Source organism: Perna viridis, chromosome 7 (genome assembly GCF_037379345.1).
Source record: "Perna viridis isolate PV_CMFRI_1.1 ecotype Kerala chromosome 7, ASM3737934v1, whole genome shotgun sequence".
Lineage (NCBI taxonomy): Eukaryota > Metazoa > Mollusca > Bivalvia > Mytilida > Mytilidae > Perna > Perna viridis.
Genome location: NC_142451.1, coordinates 3,833,474 through 3,858,814, shown reverse-complemented (window position 1 = coordinate 3,858,814; position 25,341 = coordinate 3,833,474). Strand labels below are relative to the sequence as shown.

General features: G+C 30.5%; 2 protein-coding genes across 7 annotated transcripts in view; one reads left to right on the top strand and one right to left on the bottom strand.

The window, feature by feature from the left end:
- The window catches only part of LOC148611008 (scavenger receptor cysteine-rich type 1 protein M160-like), a 56,226-nt gene extending 53,359 nt beyond the window's left edge, over window positions 1-2,867 (top strand). For both annotated transcript variants that reach the window (XM_088591031.1, XM_088591032.1), the window contains one exon: window positions 1,151-2,867. In XM_088591031.1, the coding sequence (XP_088447157.1) occupies window positions 1,151-1,229 (79 nt within the window). In that variant the 3' untranslated portion in view covers window positions 1,230-2,867. The remainder of the gene's footprint in view (window positions 1-1,150) is intronic.
- A 2,934-nt stretch (window positions 2,868-5,801) lies between these two features.
- LOC148611006 (transforming growth factor beta receptor type 3-like) overlaps window positions 5,802-25,341 on the bottom strand; it is a 76,052-nt gene continuing 56,512 nt past the window's right edge. For 3 of the 5 annotated variants that reach the window (XM_088591033.1, XM_088591035.1, XM_088591034.1), the window contains 11 exons: window positions 24,487-24,679; window positions 23,955-24,126; window positions 22,989-23,149; window positions 22,314-22,463; window positions 21,271-21,501; window positions 18,305-18,482; window positions 16,892-16,970; window positions 16,430-16,622; window positions 15,837-15,981; window positions 15,215-15,397; window positions 5,802-12,915 (listed from right to left, as the gene is read on the bottom strand). In XM_088591033.1, coding sequence (XP_088447159.1) covers window positions 12,818-12,915; window positions 15,215-15,397; window positions 15,837-15,981; window positions 16,430-16,622; window positions 16,892-16,970; window positions 18,305-18,482; window positions 21,271-21,501; window positions 22,314-22,463; window positions 22,989-23,149; window positions 23,955-24,126; window positions 24,487-24,679 — 1,783 coding nt within the window. In that variant the 3' untranslated portion in view covers window positions 5,802-12,817. The remainder of the gene's footprint in view (window positions 12,916-15,214; window positions 15,398-15,836; window positions 15,982-16,429; window positions 16,623-16,891; window positions 16,971-18,304; window positions 18,483-21,270; window positions 21,502-22,313; window positions 22,464-22,988; window positions 23,150-23,954; window positions 24,127-24,486; window positions 24,680-25,341) is intronic. The other 2 variants (XM_088591036.1, XM_088591037.1) reach the window with 1 other exon arrangement.

The window sequence follows — 25,341 nt, the reverse complement described above, 5'->3', positions numbered from 1 at the left end:
CTTTAATTTATCATCAGGAGAATGTAAGTCAAGAGGGAATCTCATTATCTTTAATTTTATCATCAGAAGAATGTAAGTGAAGAGAGAATCTCAATACCTTTAATTTTATCTTCAGGAGAATGTAAGTCAGGAGAGAATCTCAATACCTTTAAATTTATCATCAGGAGAGTGTAATTGGAGAGGGAATCTCATTACCTTTAATTTATCATCAGGAGAGTGTATGTGAAGAGAGAATCTCAATACCTTTAATTTTATCATCAGGAGAATGCAAGTCAGGAGATAATCCCCTTACCTTTTATTTCATTATCAGGAGAGTGTAAGTCGAGAGTGAATTTCATTACCTCAGGATAAATCAGGAGAGAATCTTACATTTTTATTTATAGAAATGACAAAGTAAGAGTACTGAACATTAACTGGTTATGAAATTTTAGTGAGACACATTGAACCATACATATAGGTTTTTTGTCCATTATTATAGTTATTGTACATGTGTAGATATGTGTATCTAGTGATACCAGTATGTTACTGTACTGTCACATGCTGTTTTATGGATATCAATTTTTGTGGTTTATCAAAATTTTGTGTGTCTTGAGTTTGAAATCCTTGGATATATATGTGTAAGTTGATTGAGATTTTACCCTTTAACCTTTCATGAGAGACTCTTTTAGGTTAAAGACTTTCAACAAAACAACAAATTTCTGGTGTATGTTTATTGTGAAGGTTTTAGAAAATCGATACATGCAGAAAACGTAACAAATTATACATAATTATCAATGGCTGGTTAATATACACCATTACAATTAGACAATGATCAGGAAAAGTATCGTTTTATAGACCGTATTTCCACACAGGTAGAAATTTAAACCATGTATATAACTTAGAACTAGTATAGTGTAATCAAACATAAACCAGAAATATGAGTAACATGACCACATTGCAAGTCTCAAAATTCCCAGATTTAATTTATGTTTACTGTTAATGTATTTTGTTTTCAATTAAACTAATTTGCACTATATATATGTGAAGGACAGATAAGCTTAGCATTCTATAAAACTGCAAAAATTGATAGCTGAGAATATGCTCACTTAACAGATTTCACTATCAACTGCAAAATTTTGCTGGTTTACAGTTTGTTTTGTGTATTTTTCAGGCAATATAGCAACAGTTCCAGCAATAGATCATATGAAATGGGAGGAATGTCTAACCCTAACTACTCGTCAACAACATAAGCTATACAAATACATTTATATACATGCATAATGACTTCAAAGGCCTATACATCCTATTATCTTTACTTTCATTCATTTTTTAAAGCTCCACACTAAAAATATTTGAGCATCTGTAGAAAAAAAAACATGTTGAATTTTTATTTTATGTGCTTTAATGCTTTGATCATGAATTGAAGTACAAACTTACAGATGTTTTTGCCAAAAACTTGATTGGAAATTGATAAACTTTTCATTTCTAAAAGTTGGTTCAAATTAATGATTTGTTAGTAAACAGATCTCTAAAACAGTGAGAATCATGGCCAAACTAGTTAGTAATGAACAAATTATTACTCAAATAGCTCAATAATTTTTACATTAAAGTCATATGGATATGTCATAAATACTCCAAGAGAGCAATACTGTATTTGATATTTCAGTGTACAGCATATATTTTTTTTTACATTTGTTTTATTTGTGTTTGGATAATAATTGTATTTTTTTTATTGCAAAATGTTTCACTGGAGACCCTTCAATGTCTCTGGAAACATCATATTAGTGAAAGTTTTTTATTTAAAAAAATAGAAAAGAATATATATTGGAATTTTCTGTTCCATCTACTCAACCAGTTTGATGATTTGTTTTCTGAATATTGTTAGGGGTTGACTTGGAGAACTTTCTAATAATTGAATACCACAACAGTTATATACACGTGTTACAATGAATGCATAAAAATATATGATTATTGTAATTTACAATACATGTATATTTGTTTGGTGAATACTCATTAAGGTGGAATATAGAGCATTTCATCCTCACTCATTGTATTAGATAAATATTATCGACATGATTGATAGAATCATTCCCTGTAATTATTGCTCAATTATAAAGAATAGATAGTCATGGTTGTATTTGTACATAATGTATGTGTCTCTTGTATGTGTGGCATCAAGATGTCTGGGTGAGAAGATACCATGGTTTTTTTTTGGTTTTTTTTCATATCAGTTTTTTTTCTTGTATCATTATAGAATTTTATTTATAGATCATTTTCACATCGTATCTTGTTTGTGTACATGAAAGTTTTGTGTGTTGAATGTATTTATTTGGGATACCAACTTTCAATAGATGGTGAAAATACGGGAGTTTAAAATTATTGGAGGTCCACTACGGCTGGTCATACACAATTTCTTACCTAGAACTTTTGAAATTTTTTATACTTAGGTATGGTAATATAACCCTTTTCACAAACACTTTGTTACAGACCATTGGTTTTCATTGATTTGAAACAATCCTGAATTTTCCACTTTTGAAAGTAAATTTGAGCACCCGAGTTAATTTTTTAAAAATTCAACATTATCAACTTTCTCATGAAAATACCAGCATTTGTTGCTTTTTTATTCTTGCCAAAAGCATTTTTAATGATAAATGCACTTCATTATTCTGGTAATATGAACTTCTACAAAATATTTATGTGCATGTATATATTATTTTGGTGCTGACGCAGTAATTCAGAGTGGAACGTCAACACATTTTATCCATGTATGTTAGTATTATGCCAGAAATTTGAGTTCCGCCATTCACAGTTCATTACTTGGTTCTCAGGGTTTTTCTTATGAACATCAATGCGGAAAAGGAGCATTTCCTTTCTCAGTATAATTCCCTCCCCCCCCCCCAAAAAAAAATAAAATAATAAAATAAAGGGTTAAGGGTCTACTTAACATTGTTTGTACCAGAATAAATGACTATGAAAAGATTTAAAATGGGTTATAAAAGGTACATATAAAACAAGGGTTTGCACAAGAACGAAGAAAATATTAGTTGTCTTAATGTACTAAGTCTTTTAATATCTTCCTGTGAAAGACATGAGATGCACTACTTGAGTTTCAGTAGACTTTACCGATTTACTTACTTCCATTGTATTATTGCTATTTTTGACCATGGTGAAACATTTTGGGAATGGTTTATGATCTATTACAAATTTTATATGGATTATTATTGTACATTTCAGTATATTATATCACTATGCTTAATGTTAAAGATTTCAGTAATTTTTATGTTGTAAGAGGGAAATTTGTGCAATAAACAGTTTACATATATATGTATAAAGCTTTGTCTGTTAGTATTGATGACATTTGAACCAAAGGTAGCTTATGTTATGATTTTGTTTCTGTCCTTCATACTGAAGTGGTCTCGTGTGATAAGTTGTGGTTTCAATCCTAAGTGCAGTTATCAAAGGCTTTATTATATAAATTAGTAATCACTGCTACTCTACCAAGGTACCATATCAGAGATTAAGTGACAACAGGAGTCAGAATAATATGTCAACCTGGTAAACATACCTTTCCATAGAGTGTTGCTCCTGTGTACTCGCACAATGAAATGCTTCTAAGGGATGACTTGATACAGCCAGAGCTGTTAAACTCCAAATAGTTGGCCGATACATTCAAGCTCTGAATTTGGATTGTCAATAAATGATAATTGTTTAACAAAATATAATCTTTATTTTCTGACCAGAATGAAAGTGGTCATGAAATTTAAAATTTGCAATTAGACATTGCACATAATATTCAAAATATAAATACAAAGGTATGTGTAAGTTCATCGATCTATGAACTGTTTTAGCATTTTTGTTTTCTTAAATTGATATCCCACTTTGAGTGTAAATATTTAACCCTAATTATTAATATCAAATACAACTATCTTTCAGTGATATGCAACATTGAAGTACAGTATCATAGAAGATAATAAACAGTTCAAAAACAAAAAAGAAACATTTGTATTTGGCCCTTCTTTATCCCGAATTAACAAACCCTCAAAAATCAATTGCAACGTCTTCATGGATTTAAACATAGTGGCACAATTTCATAGAGAACCATGAACTTTCACGCAAGGTATTGTCAAGAAACAAGAAAAATGTTGGTTTTGACCCCAAATTCTAGAAGAGATCATGTCATAACCCCCATAATCAAATCCTATTTTATTATACCTTCCACGTGCAGCAGGGTGTCTGTTCTTCCTTCTGTTACATGGAATGTTACCCATATCTTAACACTCCTACTTCACTGAATCAAGTTTAATGAAACATTGCTAGAATCTGCATAACATATTCCCTTTGTCCACATTGATCCAAATAAATTCGGTCACAAGTTGCATATATTATTCATTTGGGACATCACTTTAGCGAGCAATGTCCCAGCCTGAATTCTTATGGTACTTTTACATATTTTTCTTGAAAATTCCAGTGGATAATTCCAGTACGACTTTAATGGTGGAGAATCTTGTGCTACAATAATGTAGAAATCGACACCTTTTTTTCACCAAATTATTGTATGTTACCAGAATGTCTACTTGAACCCTTTTTTTGCCCTTAATTCCTAACCTGTTTTTTATGGAACCTTTTGGTACAGAGTTAATTAAGATACACACACTCATTCAAGTTATTGTGCAGACACCAAATATCTAAAGACAACAGCATCACCATGACGATAGTCCAAGTGAATGCACTATAGCTTCCTTTTTACAAAAGGGGTATTGTAAAAAAAATAACACAAATATGTATTTTTTTATCATTTTTAATGTTTTATTTTGTTTTTACAATTGCTTTCCAGTTTTGTTTATAAAGATACATGAATAAAACAATGAGGCAATGAGAATTTTTACAATGACTGAGGAGGTCACTATATACCCTTAATTATGAATAATCCCTGAAAAAGAGTATATATCATCAAAAAATCTAAGTTCATCTTCAACTAAGTTTAGTGGACATTAAATTCGCAACCTTCTAGTTCAAAATAAAAACCAGTTGAAAAAATGTATGAAATTGTGATTAAATTATTAAGTTTGTGACTTTGTATGAAAGGATTTAATTTAATTAGTTCTTCTAGCAACAAAGATTTGAAACAAAAAATAGTTACAAGTTCAAATAAAATTGTGCAATTGATATGTTAAAAATTATAATTAAGCTACTTTATGTGAAGTCTCAAATTTATCTCTGGAAATTAAATTTCAGCTTGAGCTTCACAATCTTTGATAAAAAAAATCATACATGACCATCAATTTTTGTTTATAATGCTTAAGGTTTTCAAATGGAAAAGTGAATAGTTTTTTCTTTAAAAAGTAAGAATACATGTTGAACATATTTCCAATATAGCACACCTTGATTGAAGATGAACACAGAAATGATTTCTAAATAACACAAAATATCAACGTATACAAGGAAACATAAGTAAACAACACTAAATAACACAACAACCACATACAGCAGGATTTAACTGCAGTATTCAAGTCCCTACCCCAATTTCAAGAAATAGTTTACAACTTGCGTTACGAGGTTGGGACGGAAAAAAAAAACTAACTGATTATTAGTCTTTGAGGTAGCCAGTGAATGCATCATTATTTATTGAGCATGATACTCTTCTTATATTTTTCCTCCTAAAGTTAAGAATAAAACAGAAACCCAAATCATAAATTTTAAGCTTATGTCCTTAATAAAGTAATTTTTTTTTTAACTTTTTAAATCTCCTGCATTGTTGTACTCACCTCTTTCAAGAACTGGACGATAACTCAAGTAAAAACATTTTGGCCATCATATTTAGAAAATACATAAATCACTGTAAATGGATTGATTTTTGGGGTGTACTAATTTTTGCTATTTCACTGCAAACAGAAAGTAATAAAAAATTGTACCAGCGATATGGATTTCTTAACACCACATAACAATAATCATTTTTTGAAATATGTTCATTTGACAAAATCTGTGAAAAATAAATTTTTAAAAGTTTTTATAATGTTACCTTGTTAACATATTTATATTTTTTTGTACCACAACTCTAGATCTGGTTAATTAATCCCTACATTACAATCCTGATTACAACCATGAATATTCATGTCATCATGTGACACCCATGTGATGCCAAAAGATGCATTCAAGTTAGTACCAATGGTAACTTTAGCATGCCATTGGCATGTCTAGAGGTAAGTCACAAACTTGACAGACAATTGGTTCTGTCACAACAGTCTCAATGTATTTAACTTGAATGCACCTAACAAGAGTGTGATTATGTGACTATAATGATGCCTTACACTGAAATCATGTAAAGAAGTGATCAAGTCATGAAGTAATGTTTAAAGATGAAATTATAAAGTCAATTGTTGAATTTGACAATGAACTTCAATGAAACAAATTATTCAACAATAAATTTCTAGTTTGGCAGTGTAAATGCAAATAAATGCCCACTTCATTAAAATATGGAAAAAGTTCTTTATACTATGACCAAATTCAGCAACAATGTATTATTCTTTCTCCCTTTCATAAACACCATGAATGTTAAAATTAAATATTTTCTTTATATTTTGAAACATTGTCATCAATCGTCTGTATGTGCCTTTGTGTTTTATTTCTAAACAATACCAACAAAACAAATATATACACAATACACAATAAAACAAATGAGGTAGAAAGTTAGCTCCTTCACTCTCTCTCTTCTTGGGGATTTATGTGGTTATAAGGGACACACACAAATACACCTAGAGGGGTCAATATGTAGGACTTAATGGTAGATTGTTTTGATGTATTTCTAGTGCCACTTTTTAAACACCATGCATAAAATGTTAAACTGATCTTCAGAAAAAAATGTGTGAAATTTCCTTCTAAATATTAACCCCTCTAGCAAAAATGGTATTGGTAGATAACATGCCTCAGATCTTTAAACAATGTCAAACAATTTGCACTCAATAGCATATGACATCACACTATAAACATCACATGACACTTATCATGTGATTTATTCAAATGTACAGAGAATATATGATACAGGACTAGAAAGAACACAAAATGATAAGTACAAGCTGAAATTCACCATAAAAATTATTTTTACCACTAATAGTCATCAATTTACATTTCATATCATCCAACAAAGAACTCGGTAAACTAATGTAGTAAGTAGATCATATATCAATGATGTTACAGCTATCTACTAGTGTCAGGCAGGGGAATGTTACTATAACCAATACTTATAAAAGTAACAAATTTACAATGGTCACAAAACAAACAAAAAGCAATGCTTCGTCCATTGAAATAAGATCTTCTTTTATATTAAGTAATAATAAAATCCCTGCCTGGATATAATAGCTAAACATAAAACATTCTATCAGAATCAAAAATTGAAGAGAGAAGTGATAAGAGCAAATAAGAGATACAACGAGACAATACAAAACTGTACATCTATTTCTATGGGGATTTACAGAAAACACAATTGACTATCCAGCATACAACAAGTAACTCATTCATAATGAAGAAAATTGCATTGACGACTGTTAATGGACAACTTTCCATTTAAATTTCATTTGTCAGCAAAGCTGACCAATGATAGATTAGCAGACTAGTCTAGAAAACGAGACATGACAGCTTTTTAACTTTGAATATTAGACTTTTTACATAAAAATATGTGTGAAGGTAAATTGAACAGTAAGTTTGACTATATACAGAAATCTCTCCAATCCGTTGTACTCCTAGACCATTTCTACCATCCTAAACCCTTAACTCCAGTAATAAAATCTTAGACCATTTCTACTATATAATGACATTGTTTGAAGTTGATTCAATTTTGTTCATCACTGAAAGTCCTAAATTTTACATTACAATAGTAAATAACTAAGAATCTATTTTACAATTGTTTTTTTTTCCTGGTTTACAAGATGAGGTTACTATATTGTTAAGACTGTAATGATGTTGGTAGGAGTTATCTGTTCCTGACAAGGTTTTATGGGTGTTTTTATTTACTATTGTTGCTGCCACAAGAAAATTATTTTGTTTTTTGTTTTTTTTTGCACCATTTTACAAAACAGCAGGCAGGAATATTGAGAGTCAAATCAAGATGGTCTAAGACAAAAATATTATCAAGATATCTCGGTTCTTATTTAAAAGCTTGGACTTATACTGATTTGAACAATTTTAAACTATATATTTCCTTATTAACTGCAGACATATAATTTTCACAATTATTAATATCAAAATCTGGATTCCTTTATAAGCAGTAATTTGTGAGAGTTGCAGTTTTATATTATCATAACAATAACACACTTTTCATGTATTTTTTTCTTGGATTTTTCAACCAAATAAATAACAAAAACAAAAAGTACTTTATTAATTTTTAAAATGTCAGAATTTGAAGAATAGAAAAAAAACACCAATACCATCTTGTGTTTGTCCTGTTTGAAAACTATCATATAATAAAAAAAAATAAATGCCTAAAAAAATTAGGTTATTGAATAGCTGAACAAAGTCTCCAGAGCCAAAGAAACCAGATTTAAAGAAAGGACAATATCAGTAGAATTGTAGCAATTACTGGCCTTATCAACACCACTGTTTATATTATAGTCATTCAACTGGTTACCCTTCTTTAAAAAGACTTACATAAAGTATTTTTTTTTAATTATTATTTCAAACATATTCTGATGGATCATTTAACTACAATTTTATTTAAGTCACCACAAAAAGAGGTTGATACAGGGGAAAGAAAGTGTTTAAACCTGTCTCTTATCAAGAGACGAAAAATGTTTACCTTAAAGCTGTATTATGTCAAAAACAAAATTTATTCTGAAAAAGAACAAAAATCAAAGTACTATGGCACAAAGAATTATCAATGATAAAAAAACATGATCATTTTTTTTTTAAAGTATAGCACTTATATGATGTAGCACTTATCAGAAGTACAGATTGGTATTAAGTAAATGGTTATTAATGGCAAATAAAAAACCCTTTCAGGCTTTTACCTTTAAATTTGGATTCCGTTTAACTTGGTTTGAGTTGGCTCAAATACAACCTATTATGTACGTTTTATGTTAGACACAACCTATTAGTAACTCCTGCCATAACATCTACATAACACAACATGCACTTCTTAAAAATTAATAATTTAATATAAACTTGAAAGAATAATATTACAACTTTTTCAAATAATTACAAATCACAGATAAAATAAAATTTATAAATGGTTAAGAACTCACAACTTAAGCTTTAAATTACACATGCCTGATTGACAAATTGCATGTTTTCCTGATTAAAACTGCACATCATTTAAAACTTTTTACTTTCTATGAAAGTTCTCAGCTGTTTTATGCCATTTAGCATTTGAAAGTAAATCAAAAGTAAAATTTTTAAAAGATTAATAATTTCTTAAATTGGTTAAATTTTCTTCACATAGAGTAATGGAATTCATAGATTTAACCACAAGAGAATTGTCAAAAAATATTAATCAAGTAAACAAAAATTCACCATACTCGTCTACCGAATAACCAACAAATATTCACCATACTCGTCTACCGAATAATCAACAAATATACTTAACAGTTAAACATGGTGTTTCCACACAATCATTCAACATTCATGAAAATGAAGATTTACACATTATTTAGACACACAACAGATGTGGACATTCACAAATCATTTATACACACAACAAGCATGAAGATTTACAAATCATTTATACACATAGCAGATGTGGACATTTACAAATCATTTATACACACAACAAGCTTGAAGATTTACACATCATTTCTACACACAGCAGATGTGGACATTTACAAATCATTTATACACACTAGAAGTGTGGAGATTTACACATCATTTATACACACAACACACAATTCAGCGATACAACATGATGTAAGTGAATTTCTCCTGAGATAAACAATTATAACAATTATAACAACAGTATTACCGGATTACATACTGGTTTGTCACAGCCAACAGTCTTCTTTGATTTATAACAGCGACAATTATCGCAAGTATTTTCTCAATAACAAATATGCTTATTCCATTACCTTTGATCTAAAAGGAAAAACCGAATCCAATTTTAGAAATGAATGTAAGTCACACAAATTTGACCTTTAACTTTAAATGGATAACACCAAAGAGCTGAGTGTTTAACTCTAACAAACCAATCAATGTTTATCACAATCTAAAGCGAAAAAATGTAAAACAATCGACAAAAGAAAACTATAACAATGTGGAGCTAGTATGTACAGCTGCTCAAAAATCAAAATGCTTTTATAAAGGTAACCAGTACCATATAGGGGTTATCTACCATTAAATACACAGTTCCATATCCATGCTTAATGCCCATTCAGGGTAAAATTACTACATACACTGCAGAAAGTAATGTGGTCTTCATCCATTAAACATGGATATACACTTTTCTGATTTCATTTAGAACAGAACTTCTTAAAAGAGTGACATCTGAGATTGTTCCCCGATCAATCCAACATGAATCAACTGACAACTTTGTTTCAAGTGGTTTTTAGCTATCGTTTCTGAGTTCTACAGATACTTAGTCCCCTACCAATATCAATAATAAAAAGATAAACAGAAATATGTTAATATCATACAATAAATCTGTTCTGAAACAAGAGAAATAAATTGTCGCCATGGCATTCACAACATTACACCAAATTCATCTTCCCTGTACAAACAAAATGTATGCTAAAAATAAATATAAAAATGAGGTAATCTCTAATACGTGATATGATAAGCACAACAAAGTAAACACACAATAAATAAGCTACTGGGTGCCATTCGTAAAAATCTATTTCATTATAGACAGTGGAAGCAAAAGTTACTTAAATGTGATCTATATATATTGACCCATGACATTTAAACTTACAGGAAAAAAAACTTTATGGTCCGAAATATTCATTTTTTTACATGCCAAGTTTACAACATTTATAAAGCCTGCTTTTTAAGTAACTTTAGACCAAATTTGAGCCACTTATAATTTTGATAGATTCCTGAGTACATAACTCCTGATCTACACACATTTTTTTAAATAAAACTTAATTGCATAAATGCAGATAACCTGATACAGACAAACAGACAGGAAACCAATCAGAAGTTACCTATGAATTGGCTAGTAACTTTATTTCTGTGGGACGCTATGGACATCCAAATAATATATAGCAAATATATATTTTATGTTCATACAGGAGTACCTAAGTAATAGGCAGGTGAAGGCAAAAAAGGAAATAAACACATCATAGGATTTAAAACAGTGATATTGATTGCAGAAGACTGAATTTTGTCAAGATGATCTGTTTCTTCAGTTTTTGATGACATAAGGTCAGAATGGACCACAGCTGCCAAACGAAGAGGCACATTGTACAGAGGTCAAATTAAGGTTGTAAAACCAGATCTAAACAAATCCAACAATTTGCAAGAGTAACATTGCTCATAAAAGTACCATTTACCTGCTCATTGACATGACCAATACTTCCCTCACTGTGTTTCGTGAAACCATCCATAGACCTTAAATAATTTATCAACAACTCAACTAACCAATATCTTACACAGAAAACATTAAATATTAGTTTTTGGCACTGTTTTTTTTTTTTTTTTGTTGATGTTAAGGCACGTCTGTGTATTTGATTCTGGTTAACTATTGTTAGCCTACAATACCATGACTAAAAGCAGATACTCAGTATATATAGTTCAAAGATCTAAATATATGTAGAATCATGACCAGGCATAGAATTTTCATGTTACAAGAGACTTGCATACATGTCAACCTCCTGGATCTCCAATGGGGGAGAGATCTCCTTCATTAGGAAGAAGTCAATAGCGAAGATTTCAAGAAGCATTATGATTAAGGGGAAATTATGCACAAATAAAATAAATATTTATTTAACCTGGTAAGGAAATTTATCAGCTTTGTTCAAGGGACCAGTTTTCTATTTATTGTTAAAGGTCAACATGGTTAAACTTATGTTTGTGGAGACAGACTATTTAACATTGCTCTAATACCATAACACAGACAGATATCTTTGTATGCAACATTGCTTATAGCACCAAGGTTAATAATTTTAAGCCATGCATTGCAAAGAAGTCTTACAAAACAATTTGGGTTTTTGATAAAACACAACAGGATCTTTTCAAATAAAAAACAAACTTCATGGAAGTTGAATATATAAACTAAAACCAAACTACCTGAAAGTGATGTACTAATTAAGCCATTCTAATTGTATAAAAACTTAAAATTATAAAACTTTGAAGCAAAAAAATAAAACATTTCACAAGATATGTCAAACTGATTAAGTTAACGTACATCAGAATTCTCCCTGGGTCTGAATGCTATGGTCTACCCGTTTTAAAAAATATAACCCATGTTTCAGAACAGATCCCGTATAGCTGGTCATAATATTGGGTAAAAATAACATTCTATACAATCAAAAAAAAATTTTCCAAATTTTTTTGGATTTATTTTGATTTTGTTTTGGCATAGTAACAACTTTCTTTCTGTGATGAATAAAGAATACTGAGTTTTGGCAAAATATATCCTTACTTAAAGAGGTAGACCTAAGGTAAGGTACACAATTCTTAAAAATCATTGGAACGTTTGTATTCAGCATTTTACATCAATCTTATGTAAGCATCTAATTAACTTGAATACATTTTATTCTGCTTCAAACAAAAGCTTGAGAGGCTTTGGGAAAATTGAATATAATACAAACATATCACTGACTTCATGAGTTTTTATGTCCCTTACAATAGGGCTACCTCCTTAAAACAATGGAAAGTATATACCACGTCAAAATAACCAACTATACGTGTCACACCATATTTATGTATTAACAGTGATAGGGGCTGTAGACATTGGGGTACTCTCGGCACTTCCGTCAATCCCTGCTCTACCAGTAGCTACTGCATGTTTTAATGGACCTAAAATATTACAAACAATATGTTCACTCCGTCAACATTTTGAAATAGTCACAATATAATAATGATTCAATAAAATACACACCAATCCATACAACTTTACAATTCAACTACAAACCAGATTTAATAACAAAACCACAAAATTCATTCAATACCAAAAACTCAGTTTTCAGTTAAACTGTTATTTATTTTGTTAAACATAAATTAAATGTACTATACTTTTTACTTTAGTAGATGTACCTGTATGACTAGTAGATGTACCGGTATGATTTTAGTAGATCTACTTTTGAATTTAAACATATTTTATTGTCAAAGACAATTGTATTAGACACAAGTTGTACAACTTATCGATGCCTTCTCCTAATATATACATTTGAATGATACATACTTATGACATTTACAATAAATAGTATTATTTACGAAGTTACTATAGAGACAAACAAATATGTAGTGACCAATAAACATAGATGCATGCACTGGGGATTAAGCATGAATAAAATTAGACAGGGATATCGAAAAATATTTACTCAAATTGATTGCATTATGTTTAAATAAGTTATAAGTTGAATTTTTCAAGACACGCATGCATCAATGTTGCAGTGGAACATAAAAATAAACACAAGTAGTGTTCACAATATACCCTACGAGCTGAATGTAACAACATTATATTACTCACGTAAAAACCGCCTAGTAGCTTCAATGAACGTTTGAACATAACTAAAAATCAATGAGTTTAACTCATAACTCAAATTATCATCTCCAAAAAGCAGAATGTTGAGACAAATATTTGTTTCTACACCAGTCAAATTTTGAAAAAGCATGTTTCGTTGCACAGTAAAATTTGGACAGACGAGAAAAAAATGTTCTGCGTCTTCTGTCAAAACTCCACAAGAACAGCTTTTATCAAAAATAACATGTGCTCTAAATAAGTCGTTTTTCAAAGCACTACACTTATTTCTAATTCGTGCATGAGCCAAATTCATGAATCGTTTACCAATGAGGTAAAACGGTGGTGGCCTATTAATGGCATTGTTATTACGATATTTTAATTTTAAACGTAATATAAATATATCAGAAGAAGGTGATTCTCGTTAGGAGATATCCAAATTGTTCCATAGGCTCAATGTAGCTGGCAAAAATGACTGTTGATACAATGAAAGTCTAGTTGGAGGGACGCTATAATTTCAGTTATTGCGTAAGTTATACACTGATATCTCAGATACTAATGGGGGAAGTAAATTTGATAAATATTCAGGACAATGTCCATTAATCATATTATACAACAAAAGAAGCTTCTTTTGTTCCCTTCTATCCTTTAATGTTTCCCAACCAGTCTCTCGATAAAGTGAATCTCTACTAGCATATGATGTTAAACCCGTAACTATTCTGGCTGCGTCAAGTTGGATTTTCTCAATTCTATCTGAACTGACTAATCCACAATTATCCCTAACTTTGCTAGAGTATTCTAGAATTGGTCTTATAAATGTAAAGTAGATCCTCTTGAGGAATTCTCAATCCAGCTTAAATTTCAATTTATGTAATACATTGAGTTGCTTAGAAGCTCTCTAAATTAGAATATCTATATAGTTTGTCCATTTGCAATCAGAGCTAAATACCAAGCCGAGATGTTTATGTGATTCGACTGGTTGTATGATAGAATTATCAAATGTAAAAACAATATTAGTAGCTCTGTTGCAAGTACTAAATACCATAATGTCAGTTTTATCAGGATTTAGCTTTACCAGCCATTCACTAGACCAAATAGAAATATTTTCTAAGTCCATATTACTCATATTGACAAGCGTCTCCTCATCATTGGCTACATGACCAATAGAAGTGTCATCTGCAAATAATCTACAAAGCCCAATCATACTATCAGATATGTCATTGACATATACAAGAAAAAGAAGAGGTCCTAATACAGATCCTTGTGGTACACCAGCATACAATGAGCCTATGGTTAATTTTCCATCCCTTTCCAAAAACAACCCTTTGTCTTCTAGATTCTAAATAACTATAAAGCCACTTTAATAAATTACCCTTGATACCATATCGTTCTAATTTGGGATCGACTTGTATGTGTATGGATGTACTATACCTTTGACTTTAGTAGATGTACCTGTATGACTTTAGTAGATGTACCTATATGTGTATGGATGTACTATACCTTTGACTTTAGTAGATGTACCTGTATGACTTTAGTAGATGTACCTATATGTGTATGGAGGTACTATACCTTTGACTTTAGATGTACCCATATGACTTTAGTATATGTACCTGTATGTGAATGGATGTACTATACCTTTGACTTTAGTAGATGTACCTGTATGTGTATGGATGAACCATAGTGCTGCCATTAGTAGGACTCCAATAAAAAATGCTGCAAAGGCAATGCCAATAACTGTCCCTGATTCTAACCCATCAACAACTACACTTTGTTTGTCTGAATCAGATGGCTTCTCTGTAGGTTCAACCTTTACACCAGCTTAAATGACAATACTCAAAATAGTAAGCTATTTATTGTGAGTTCAAAAAAGACAACTGTATTTTTGAAATGCATCTAAAATGCTTAGTTTTAGAAATTTTAATATTTTTTTTCTTATAAGAAAAAAAGATATTAGTTTGTGTTCCTGGTCACCAAGGCAATTAAATTGTAATTTTGTACACATGTTGAATGTTTGTAGGTCTCCACATAAATAATGATCATTTTTTGGTAAGATACCATTATTAATTCACTCCTTATGTTGGTAAATTGTAGTTTGATCTTATTTTTCAGCTCAGTAAAAGGGAGAAATCTGCTATACAGTAGAGATATGTGTGATAATGTCTTGGCAACAGAGTCATTTGTCATCTAATCTAAGAAATTTTCACCAGTAGCCTATAATTTTGAACCGTATTAATTCTAGTATGTAAAGTCATATTACCTGAGTCAGGTTTTATGGGTTGTTTCTTTGTTCCACTATCTTTAACCAAGTTTAATGGACCTTTAGTTACATCTGCTTTAGTGGGTACACTGGCATCAGATGCTGGTAGACCATTCCTACAGACCTCTTTTTTATTGTCAATACACTAAAGATAAAAAGTAAAAATAAAACTAATTATAAATCTATAGATTTGAGAACTTAAGTAAAATGACTTATTGTATAAAATGACAATGTAGACAAAGTCCTAAGAACCATGACATTGATCTTTCAACTATCATTATCGGTTTAGCATTTTACTAGATGTACTGTTTCATTGCAAAAAGACAATTACAATTTGCTTGTTAATAATTTTGCCATAAGCAGATTTATGGAAGCTGATGCTAGAAATGTAATTCTCAAGCAATTAAATTTGATGGGATACGAACTTTATTATCCATGTAAAGGAATGCTGTCATTCTAATACTGTACATGTACAATAAAGAATTTAATCACAAATACACAGTTACTAGTTAACAGAAACATACTGAAAGAAACTATAGAAACTCTGCCAAGTAAATAAGGCACAGTGGTAACAAGGGAAAACCAGAACTAACCTGAGGTATATTTTCATTCTTTTTTGTGAGGTAATTTCTACATACTGTCAAATTACAACTGACATATATGTACTGATTAATAAACTCTCCAAGTATATTAGGGGTAAAGCTGAATCGCTGACTCTGGGTGACAGATCCCAGGAAAGGTCGCCCTGTTGGTACTGGTTCCCAACTGGTACCTGGCAGTATACATCTATAACATAGAAATTTTGGGAATTGAAGAGTATAGTTAACTAAAAGAACAAACTCTGAACAGTAGGAGCATTTTATGGGCATTCTTTATTCTTCAACTGATTATTTTATAGAGTATTGGATTTTTGAACAGCATATATATGATTTTAACAAGATAAACAATTGCAATAATGCTTATTTTTACAAGATAAAATAGGACAAAGTGAAACTAAAATAAGGTAGGAATATAAGACCTCAAATAAAAGGTTCACCACTATAGTACAGACTTACCCGTTATGAATGAGTGACTGTATTGGTCTGTGGTTCCCTTTTATATTACAGGAGATGATCTGTACTCTCATTGATGTATCTGAGATGGAAAATATAATTCATTAGAATATTGCTTTACCAAATGCTATTTTTAGATACCATTTACTGTAAGTTGGTGTGTATAATATACATTTTTGTGTTGTATGCAGTACAATTTTGAAATATTGTATGCAGCACAATTCTGAACATCAAAACAAGTGAAAAAAAGTTTTTTTTTACACTAAGACTTCAGTAGAATTTTGTAACACAAAAGATTTTTTATTTATTTTGCACTTGATCAGTAAATCTATTTACTTTTATGCGGTATTTTCTACAAAAATGTGATGGGAGTAACTTTTATTCAGACTAAAAAATCATGTAAAGATCAGTAGCTACATTAATTGAATAATTCTAATTTCGAAGGACCACAAGATGAAATGGCTTATGAAATAAAATCACAAGTCAGGAAATTTGGACATTTCTGGTTTTGATTGTAACTCAAATTTGGCAATTTCTCATTTTAAAACATACTTTTGTAAGAAACAAAGAAAATTAAATGGAAAAGCATTTAATAAGGAGGGTTTCACAAAAAAAAAGGACTTTATTATTTGGTTTTTAGTTGTTTCATTTTAATCTCTAACCTAGTTTTATCAGAAAGAAATATTAGACAACCTTTGTCTGAAACATACTACAATGTATTAAGACATTTGAACATCATTTGAAGAAAATATCATTAATTAGATAAACTTTCTTTCAGTAACATTTCACTTCCCGCTTGTTTGTTTACATTATGCAATGTCCTTCTTTCATTTCGTGGCCAATTTTTATTTTGATGCACCCCATGATCTGGAAATGAACTCTATATAAAAATGAGTGTATTATACACACCAAAATTTAGTAAATATTGCCAATAAAATTGAAATAATTATGGTGTCTACCTCCAAAAGTACTTCAAATGGCTATACAAATCCATCATATTAAAAACAAAATTGTTTCCATAAGTATTGTTGAGGGCTTCTAAGACTTTGCAGAAATATTACTTATATGCTTAATTGTCAAAACTCATTTTTTCTATGAAGATCATCTGATCATTACATCTAAAAACCACCTTATCCATTTCTCATGGTATTAATCATTTGACAAAAATACAACATATTATGTTACTCAGGATCCATTTGAAATTGTCAATGATATATACATATGCTGAAGCAATGAAAACAACAGGTAAGAAATATGGTTCCTGAAATTAGCAATAAACATGGTCATTTTTGTTGTTGGCAAGACCTAAGTAATAAATATTCCTCACCAATTAATAGACTGCCTTGGACCTTTATAGTTTGTTACAGCAGTTGTTTCACCTGCTTCTCTAATGTTATCTATTTAACATGTACTTACCACCAACTATGGAAGCATCAACATAAACTCTATCATTTATTCCAATGTCCATAGGGAAAACATAGCTCGGTTCCAAGTACAGAGGTGATTTATATATTTGTAATTCGAAGGTGACATCATGGCCGGAAGATGACGGACGTTGGTTAACATTAGGGATGTCAGGCTGAACATTATCCTCCTAAAAATAGATTTAACGTTTAGTTCAGTCCATCATATGTCATTCAGAATTATTTTATAGATAGCAGTGATATACCAATTATTCCCAGCGTAATTTTTTTCCCGATAATTCACTGTGAAATAAATTCAGTAATTTCACTCTCCCGCATTCTCCCTCTAAAACGTCACAACACGAATATCAATCCGCCTTTCACAAAATTATAAATTTGTGTTGAAAAGAACAGAGAATAATGGAGTAAATCTATACAATAAATAGGATAATCAATCGATTATCATGAATAACAAAAATTTGGTCACTCGTGCAAAGAAAGCATTAAGATTTAACTCGTGCACAGAATAAGTTCCACACACTCATTAAATCTAGGCATTCTTCAGCACTCGTTATCATATTTTGATTATTCACTCTTTCCAATTAATTATCCTATCATTATTTCTAGTGGTACATGTGATATACATAGCTATCAGTAAATCACATAAATTCGTTATATTTCAAGTTTCTTTAGTTCTTATATCAAACTAAAGAATTTGTAAATTTCCAAAATGAAAATAAAATTCGGATCATTAAAAAGCAAGCATGCATACCTTATGACTCAATAATGTCACAAAAAGTTTTTAGTATGAGAATTCAACAAATTAATACAATATAAACTGGTATATATGTTTCTTTGTGTATAAATCAAGTCTGTTTACAGAAGGAATTGATCAGATGCTGCCTTTATAACAATAGTAGTCAAGTGTCCTCAGTAACTTTTTTACATGTATTTATTGGTGGGTACCAATTTTCATGGTTTAGGTAAAAAATTAAGTTCATAAATTGTTGAATTTGTGGACTTGACTACTCCATTTTACAAATATAATGAAAATTTCCTTTTTGTTTGAACCAAATTTTGTGGTTTACTAAATCCACCATAACTACAAAAATTGATATTCAATGAACAATAATACTTTCATAATATTTAAAAAAAATTGTTAAAAAGGATATTCAGTGATTCTCTAAGGTATTGTTTTCCACTCTTACACAACTGAGAAAATAAGAAAAATAAATTACGATAAAATGCTTTGCAGGGCAGTATCTTATAGGATCACAGAGGTTGAACCCTAAACAATTGTGGTAAATATTCATTCAAGCTTGATATGTGCAGCTCCACAATTGGATTGTGGTCAAATGAAAACACATGTGATCAAAGAAATTTAAAATTTAAGATTAGACATAGGAAATAAGCAATTTATACATAGATACCTATACAATGAAAATCAAATCATTGCACAAAATCAGGAAAATGTGAATTTTTTTGCCCTAAACTCCCTACAAGTAAAGGTCATAAGTCACAACCAGTAAAGGTCATATGTCATAATCCAAGCTTGAAATATGTGGAATGGAACCTTGTAGAAAAAATATGAGATCCATACACTCATACTAGCTAAGTTGTTAAAATTCTACAAAATGCTTGATTAACAAATGGACCCATGATCCCAAGAATCAAAACCTTACTTTTGTGGTAAGAAACCTTAGTGTAAAACTCAGAACTACTAACTAATATTTAAGTTGTTGCGCAAAAACAAAGTGTCATAAGTGCCATACCAATATATAACAACTAAATTTTTTATGTTTTATATAAAAAGGGTAAATATATTAAACAGTTTTAATCATTTTTAGTGTGCGGGTGGTTACATTTCTTTCCTTTAGCCAAGAAGGACAAGGTCAAACTATAAGTTAACCAATGTTTATAATCCAGTTATTATCAGATACTCTAATTGAATTCTGAGGATTTTAATGCTTAAAAAAAATACTTTATTTCTTTTCAGGAAAAAAAACCTAACTGCTTGCAAGGTCATCTTTTTCATCATCAACATCTATAAAATAGATTATTCTAATTTATAATTTTTTATGACCTGAATTTGAAGTATACTTTTAGTTTAAGAATAAACACAGAAAAAAAGCAATAGAAAAAATATTATGTTACGACATAACTGCCCTATTTACATAAGATTATAGAACAAGAACTAGTACATTTCATCACGAAATAAATGTAAAATCTGCCACTTTATAATATGATTATTTCATTAAACTGAGCAAAGAATCTACAAACACTAAACCATAAGCTAAAAATAAAAATAGGTTTAGTCCTTACATTGTAATATATTGACCTAATTGTGAAAAAATTGCACTTGACAGGTACACATATCCAAAAATAAGTTAAAAGAAAGCAATTTTTTTTCTCCTTATAGAAGAAAGTTTTTGTATACGAGAAGAGACAGCTGTGTATGACATTAATACTTTAGTAACAGCTTGTGTATAGTGAATCCTTAATATTTATTGCTGTGATTGTCAAATAGTAATCCTAAGTAGTAAACATAATTAATGTGATCACATGAATGACAGATGACAGGACAATAAGACAGAATTACTTTCAGGAAATATAATACAATAAATCAAAAACTTCTCCTAAGAAAAAACTGTTTTCTAAATAAAATAATTAAGTTGCTATAATTTCAAAAGTACTACATTGTATAAGAATAGAATTACTGCCTAGGTCTTTAAGTATAAATTGCTCGTTCAGTCACACCAGAATGAAAGAGCAAATTATCCTTAAAGACAAATTTATCCTTTCAATTTAAAGGAAAATGTAAAATTTTTTCATGCAAAATGTCAAATAAAACCTATCAAATACAAATCTAAGAACAGTTGAAATTTGAGCAAACCTTGAAATGATACCCACAAATAAAAATATTTACAGTAATCATAGCTAGAGAAGCTACTAACAAAAACACAAATATTCTCTAGTTACCTTTTTGGCAGCAGGCGTTGATATAATGGTGTCCTCGTCCTGTAGAAGGCAAATAAACTCAGACTTTATTACATCCACTTGTCTGTAGTCTTCATCATCCATGTGGGTCTCAGTAATTGTACTTAGTTTACCTGCTCCTGACCCTTCAACCTCTTCTTCATCCATATCATCCTCGTAGTGATAACCACTTCCTGTTTCAACAGTATCAGCAACTGAACGATGAATTACAATCTGAAATAATAGATAAGGGTGATTTGTCTACAAATGTGTTCATACTTTATAGCATTGAGATAATGCATATCAATTAAAACTTCCAAATGTAAGAAGATGGAAATTCATTAACAAAACCTGCAAAATCATGAAGAAAATGAGGCTTCTTTAAAGCAGCATTTAATGATTACAAGCTAATTCTTGACATTCAAGGATTTACTAAAAATTCATGCAACAAAACTTTATTTATTTATATTTCACATTTCAATTTCCGTTAATAGTTATTACAGTATTATACTTATTAGGAGAAAACTATTTGGGAAGTTTAAAAAAATACTGAAGTCTGGTTTTATATAACTATTGGGAATAATATTTATGAGTACTATATTTCAAGCTTTTGAGTCAACTTAAAAGATGAATACAAAATAAATTAAACTTCAACAGCACTTGTAGCACAAGAACTGTATATCACACCTATCAAGTCATATACAATTCAAAGGAGATATGCATTGAACTAACAAACTTTACGTACATCTGATGCATAAAACTGCTAAATTGACACCCTTGAATATTCAGAGGCAATTTATTTTGTTTGGGATTATTTTAATCACAGTGTGCAAACCGATCTGCATTAATGACGTCATAGTACTAAGCTAGGTTATACAAAATAACCTGGTTTGCTCAAAAAGAACAAACCAATCAGAAAGCTTGTTAAAAATCAAATTAAATTATTTACAAGCAGTTTGATTACTCATTCAAACAAACTAAATGAAAGTCTGACTCCTTTCTCTCATGATTAAACTTGATACACCACTACACAAGATAAAACAAACCTCATTAACTAGGTATGTTTGACCTTCTCTGATGACCTTCCTGGTGCCACATTCTCTTTCTGCAGATTCTAATACAATACTTGTCATATCAATCGATGCAGTACATGATGGACTCTTTAATGAAATCTGGCCCAGATCCAACTTGAAAGTCTGTCAAAATTAAGCTTTACAAATAAATTTTCATACTCATTCATAATTAGTCAGACCAAGAATCTTATCTAATTCATTAAAGGAGGGCATAGTATCAACGATCTTCAGTTTCATTTTGACACTGCACACCAACAGGAAGTCAGAATCTAAACATAAATACACAGTATATCAAAGAACCTGTAGTTAGTTAAGATCAGTGGACCCAATGAACCTGAAAGGAACCCACAGCCTAATATAAACAAAGTGAAATATAAACAATAATTAAATTATACATGTTATCAAATCAAATATAGTTAAAACTTCACTTACATTTAACATAGCCTTGGTCATGGTAAGTTAATATAAAGGTTGTCCCAGACTTACATTTAACATAGCCTTGCTCATGGTAAGTTAATACAAAGGTTGTCCCAGACTTACATTTAACATAGCCTTGGTCATGGTAAGTTAATACAAAGGTTGTCCCAGACTTACATTTAACATAGCCTTGGTCATGGTAAGTTAATACAAAGGTTGTCTCAGACTTACATTTAACATAGCCTTGCTCATGGTAAGTTTAATCACTCCATGTTTGTGGCATGTTGTTTTAGTATTTAGTTTTAAATACTGTTTAGTCTGTTTGGCATTCTCAAATGGGTTTATTAATACGGTTGGTTTTTCAGGTGGTAGTTTGTTTCTTTCTTCAGTATCTGAAAACAAATATAACTATAGCTACAAATCGATGCCTATGATAAATAAGGGAAATAGTCATTAAAACATTTATTTTTCTTTGAATCTGATGTTAAATGAACTAGAATAATATGATCATCAATAATGTTCTTCCAAAAGTACCTTTATTCTTGAGCCAACTTTTGTTGTCGTCCCCACAACTCGGACTCCACTAAAAACTGGGAGCATGGACCAGGTGCACCAGTAGGGTAAGCGTCCTCTGCTTTTCTAGAAACACCCACCGAGATGCTCATAAAAAGTCAAGTCCGGGGTAGACGAAAGAGTAAAGGAAAACTATGACACGTTGAACAAATCAGTTTTCATGCCACAAAATCATGAATTTTCAAAAGTAAATCTAATTACATAGAAACTCTGTAGAAAACATTAACACTGGAAGACTGATCATTGGCTGCCAAGGTTCGGTCAAATTACAAATTTAAATTCCCAATGAAATGTAAAATCTCACTGAAAACTATAAACTCAGGGCACTGACAAAATTTTGAAAAACCAAGTGCCATTAATGTAAGTACTGTCACAGTATATTGCTATTTCTGTGAAAGTTTCATTCAATTACATTCAGTTGTGAAGGAGTAATGGATAAAAGATGGATAATGAAGGAAGTATGATGAGAAGGAAAGAGGAACAGCCACCCCTATCACTTTATACCACCCCCAATTTTGCAAGTGTGGGTATAATAAACCATAAAGTTAAATCAGTTTACAAAAGTTTCAATTGTGTTAAGAGATTTAAAACTTATTCCTTAAGTTTTGCGCAATAATATCTTACCAGGAATGACTAACTTGATCTTATTAGCCAATGAAATGGAGGTATACATGGCCACCTGTCCAACATACATCTCTACCCACTTCAGAAATTTATCACCTGTCTCAGTAAACTCCTCAATCCTCTCACTTACAGGGTCCATTTTAATACCATTCATATCTATTTGACTGTTTGACTGAAATGAACAATTAATTAATATCAATTCACCATACATCAGAAGGTTGTTTTCACACTTTTCAGGGTTTTCAGTCCTTCGGTTTTTCTACTTTTTTTTGTTTTGATTTGATTTGTTCTGGGTTGGTTTTATTTTCTTGGTTTGTTCATATTTACAACAAGTATTTTGTATGGATATGTCAGCTCTTCTAGATGGTCAACTTCAATACAAAGAATGTCAACCTTTTTTGTTTACTTAGTCCGTCACAGTTAAAATTAACACATGAATATTTTACTTACTGATGTACAGGAACATTATCTCATACATGTACATGTATTTTGACAAATTGACAAAGTACTATATAAGTGTTCTAATACACACCACAATCTCAGCATATCCCTGAAGCTTCTTGGTTTTGATTTTCCACATCACTTTACTTGGAGATTTCAGAACGAGTAAAAGATTCCTGTGAGTCATTCTTTTGTTTCTTCCTTTAATTTCCAGCTCTACCTCAACATAACTTTTTCGATGAGGGTTAGGGTCCACATTTCCAAGTTCTATAACATATGCTAACCTACAAATTAAGTTTTCCAGTTAAAGTACCAGTTTTTATACTGCAGAAGACTTATTTGAGTAGTCAAAATGCATCGACAGGTAGTGATTGTATATGTAGACAAAAACACCATACTGGCTTAACACATAACAAATATATGAATTAGGTCTAGGACCAACTAACATTTTTGCCAGATTGAGTAACACAGTGAACTGTTGATTTTGTTAAGAGCACATCCATGCAAAAAAACAGGCAGTGGGTGGCACTTGACAAATTTTGTTTCCAAAAATATTTAGTCAATGTTGTATCTTAAATGCATTCTTTCTAAAGGTCGAATGTTGGTTTTTGATTAACTGCAATGGTTAAGAAAGTAAATTACATAGAAAGTATTTAAATTCATCGAAAAAGGGAGTTAACTCTTTCATTTTAGGCAAAATTTTGTTGTATTTTAAGGGAATTTTAAAATCATTTTTGACCAATCTATTGTCAATTTAAAGAAATCTTTGTACTATTTAACATATATATGACATAAACATTGTACTATAACCAAAAAAATCCCACGAGATAAATTTTCCATGTGACAACCATATCATAGGAACTACATGGACAATCTCTTAATACTGTGAACTAACTTCTTACACATATTCTTTAATTAAAATTTTTCGTCTAACATGCTTTAAAGT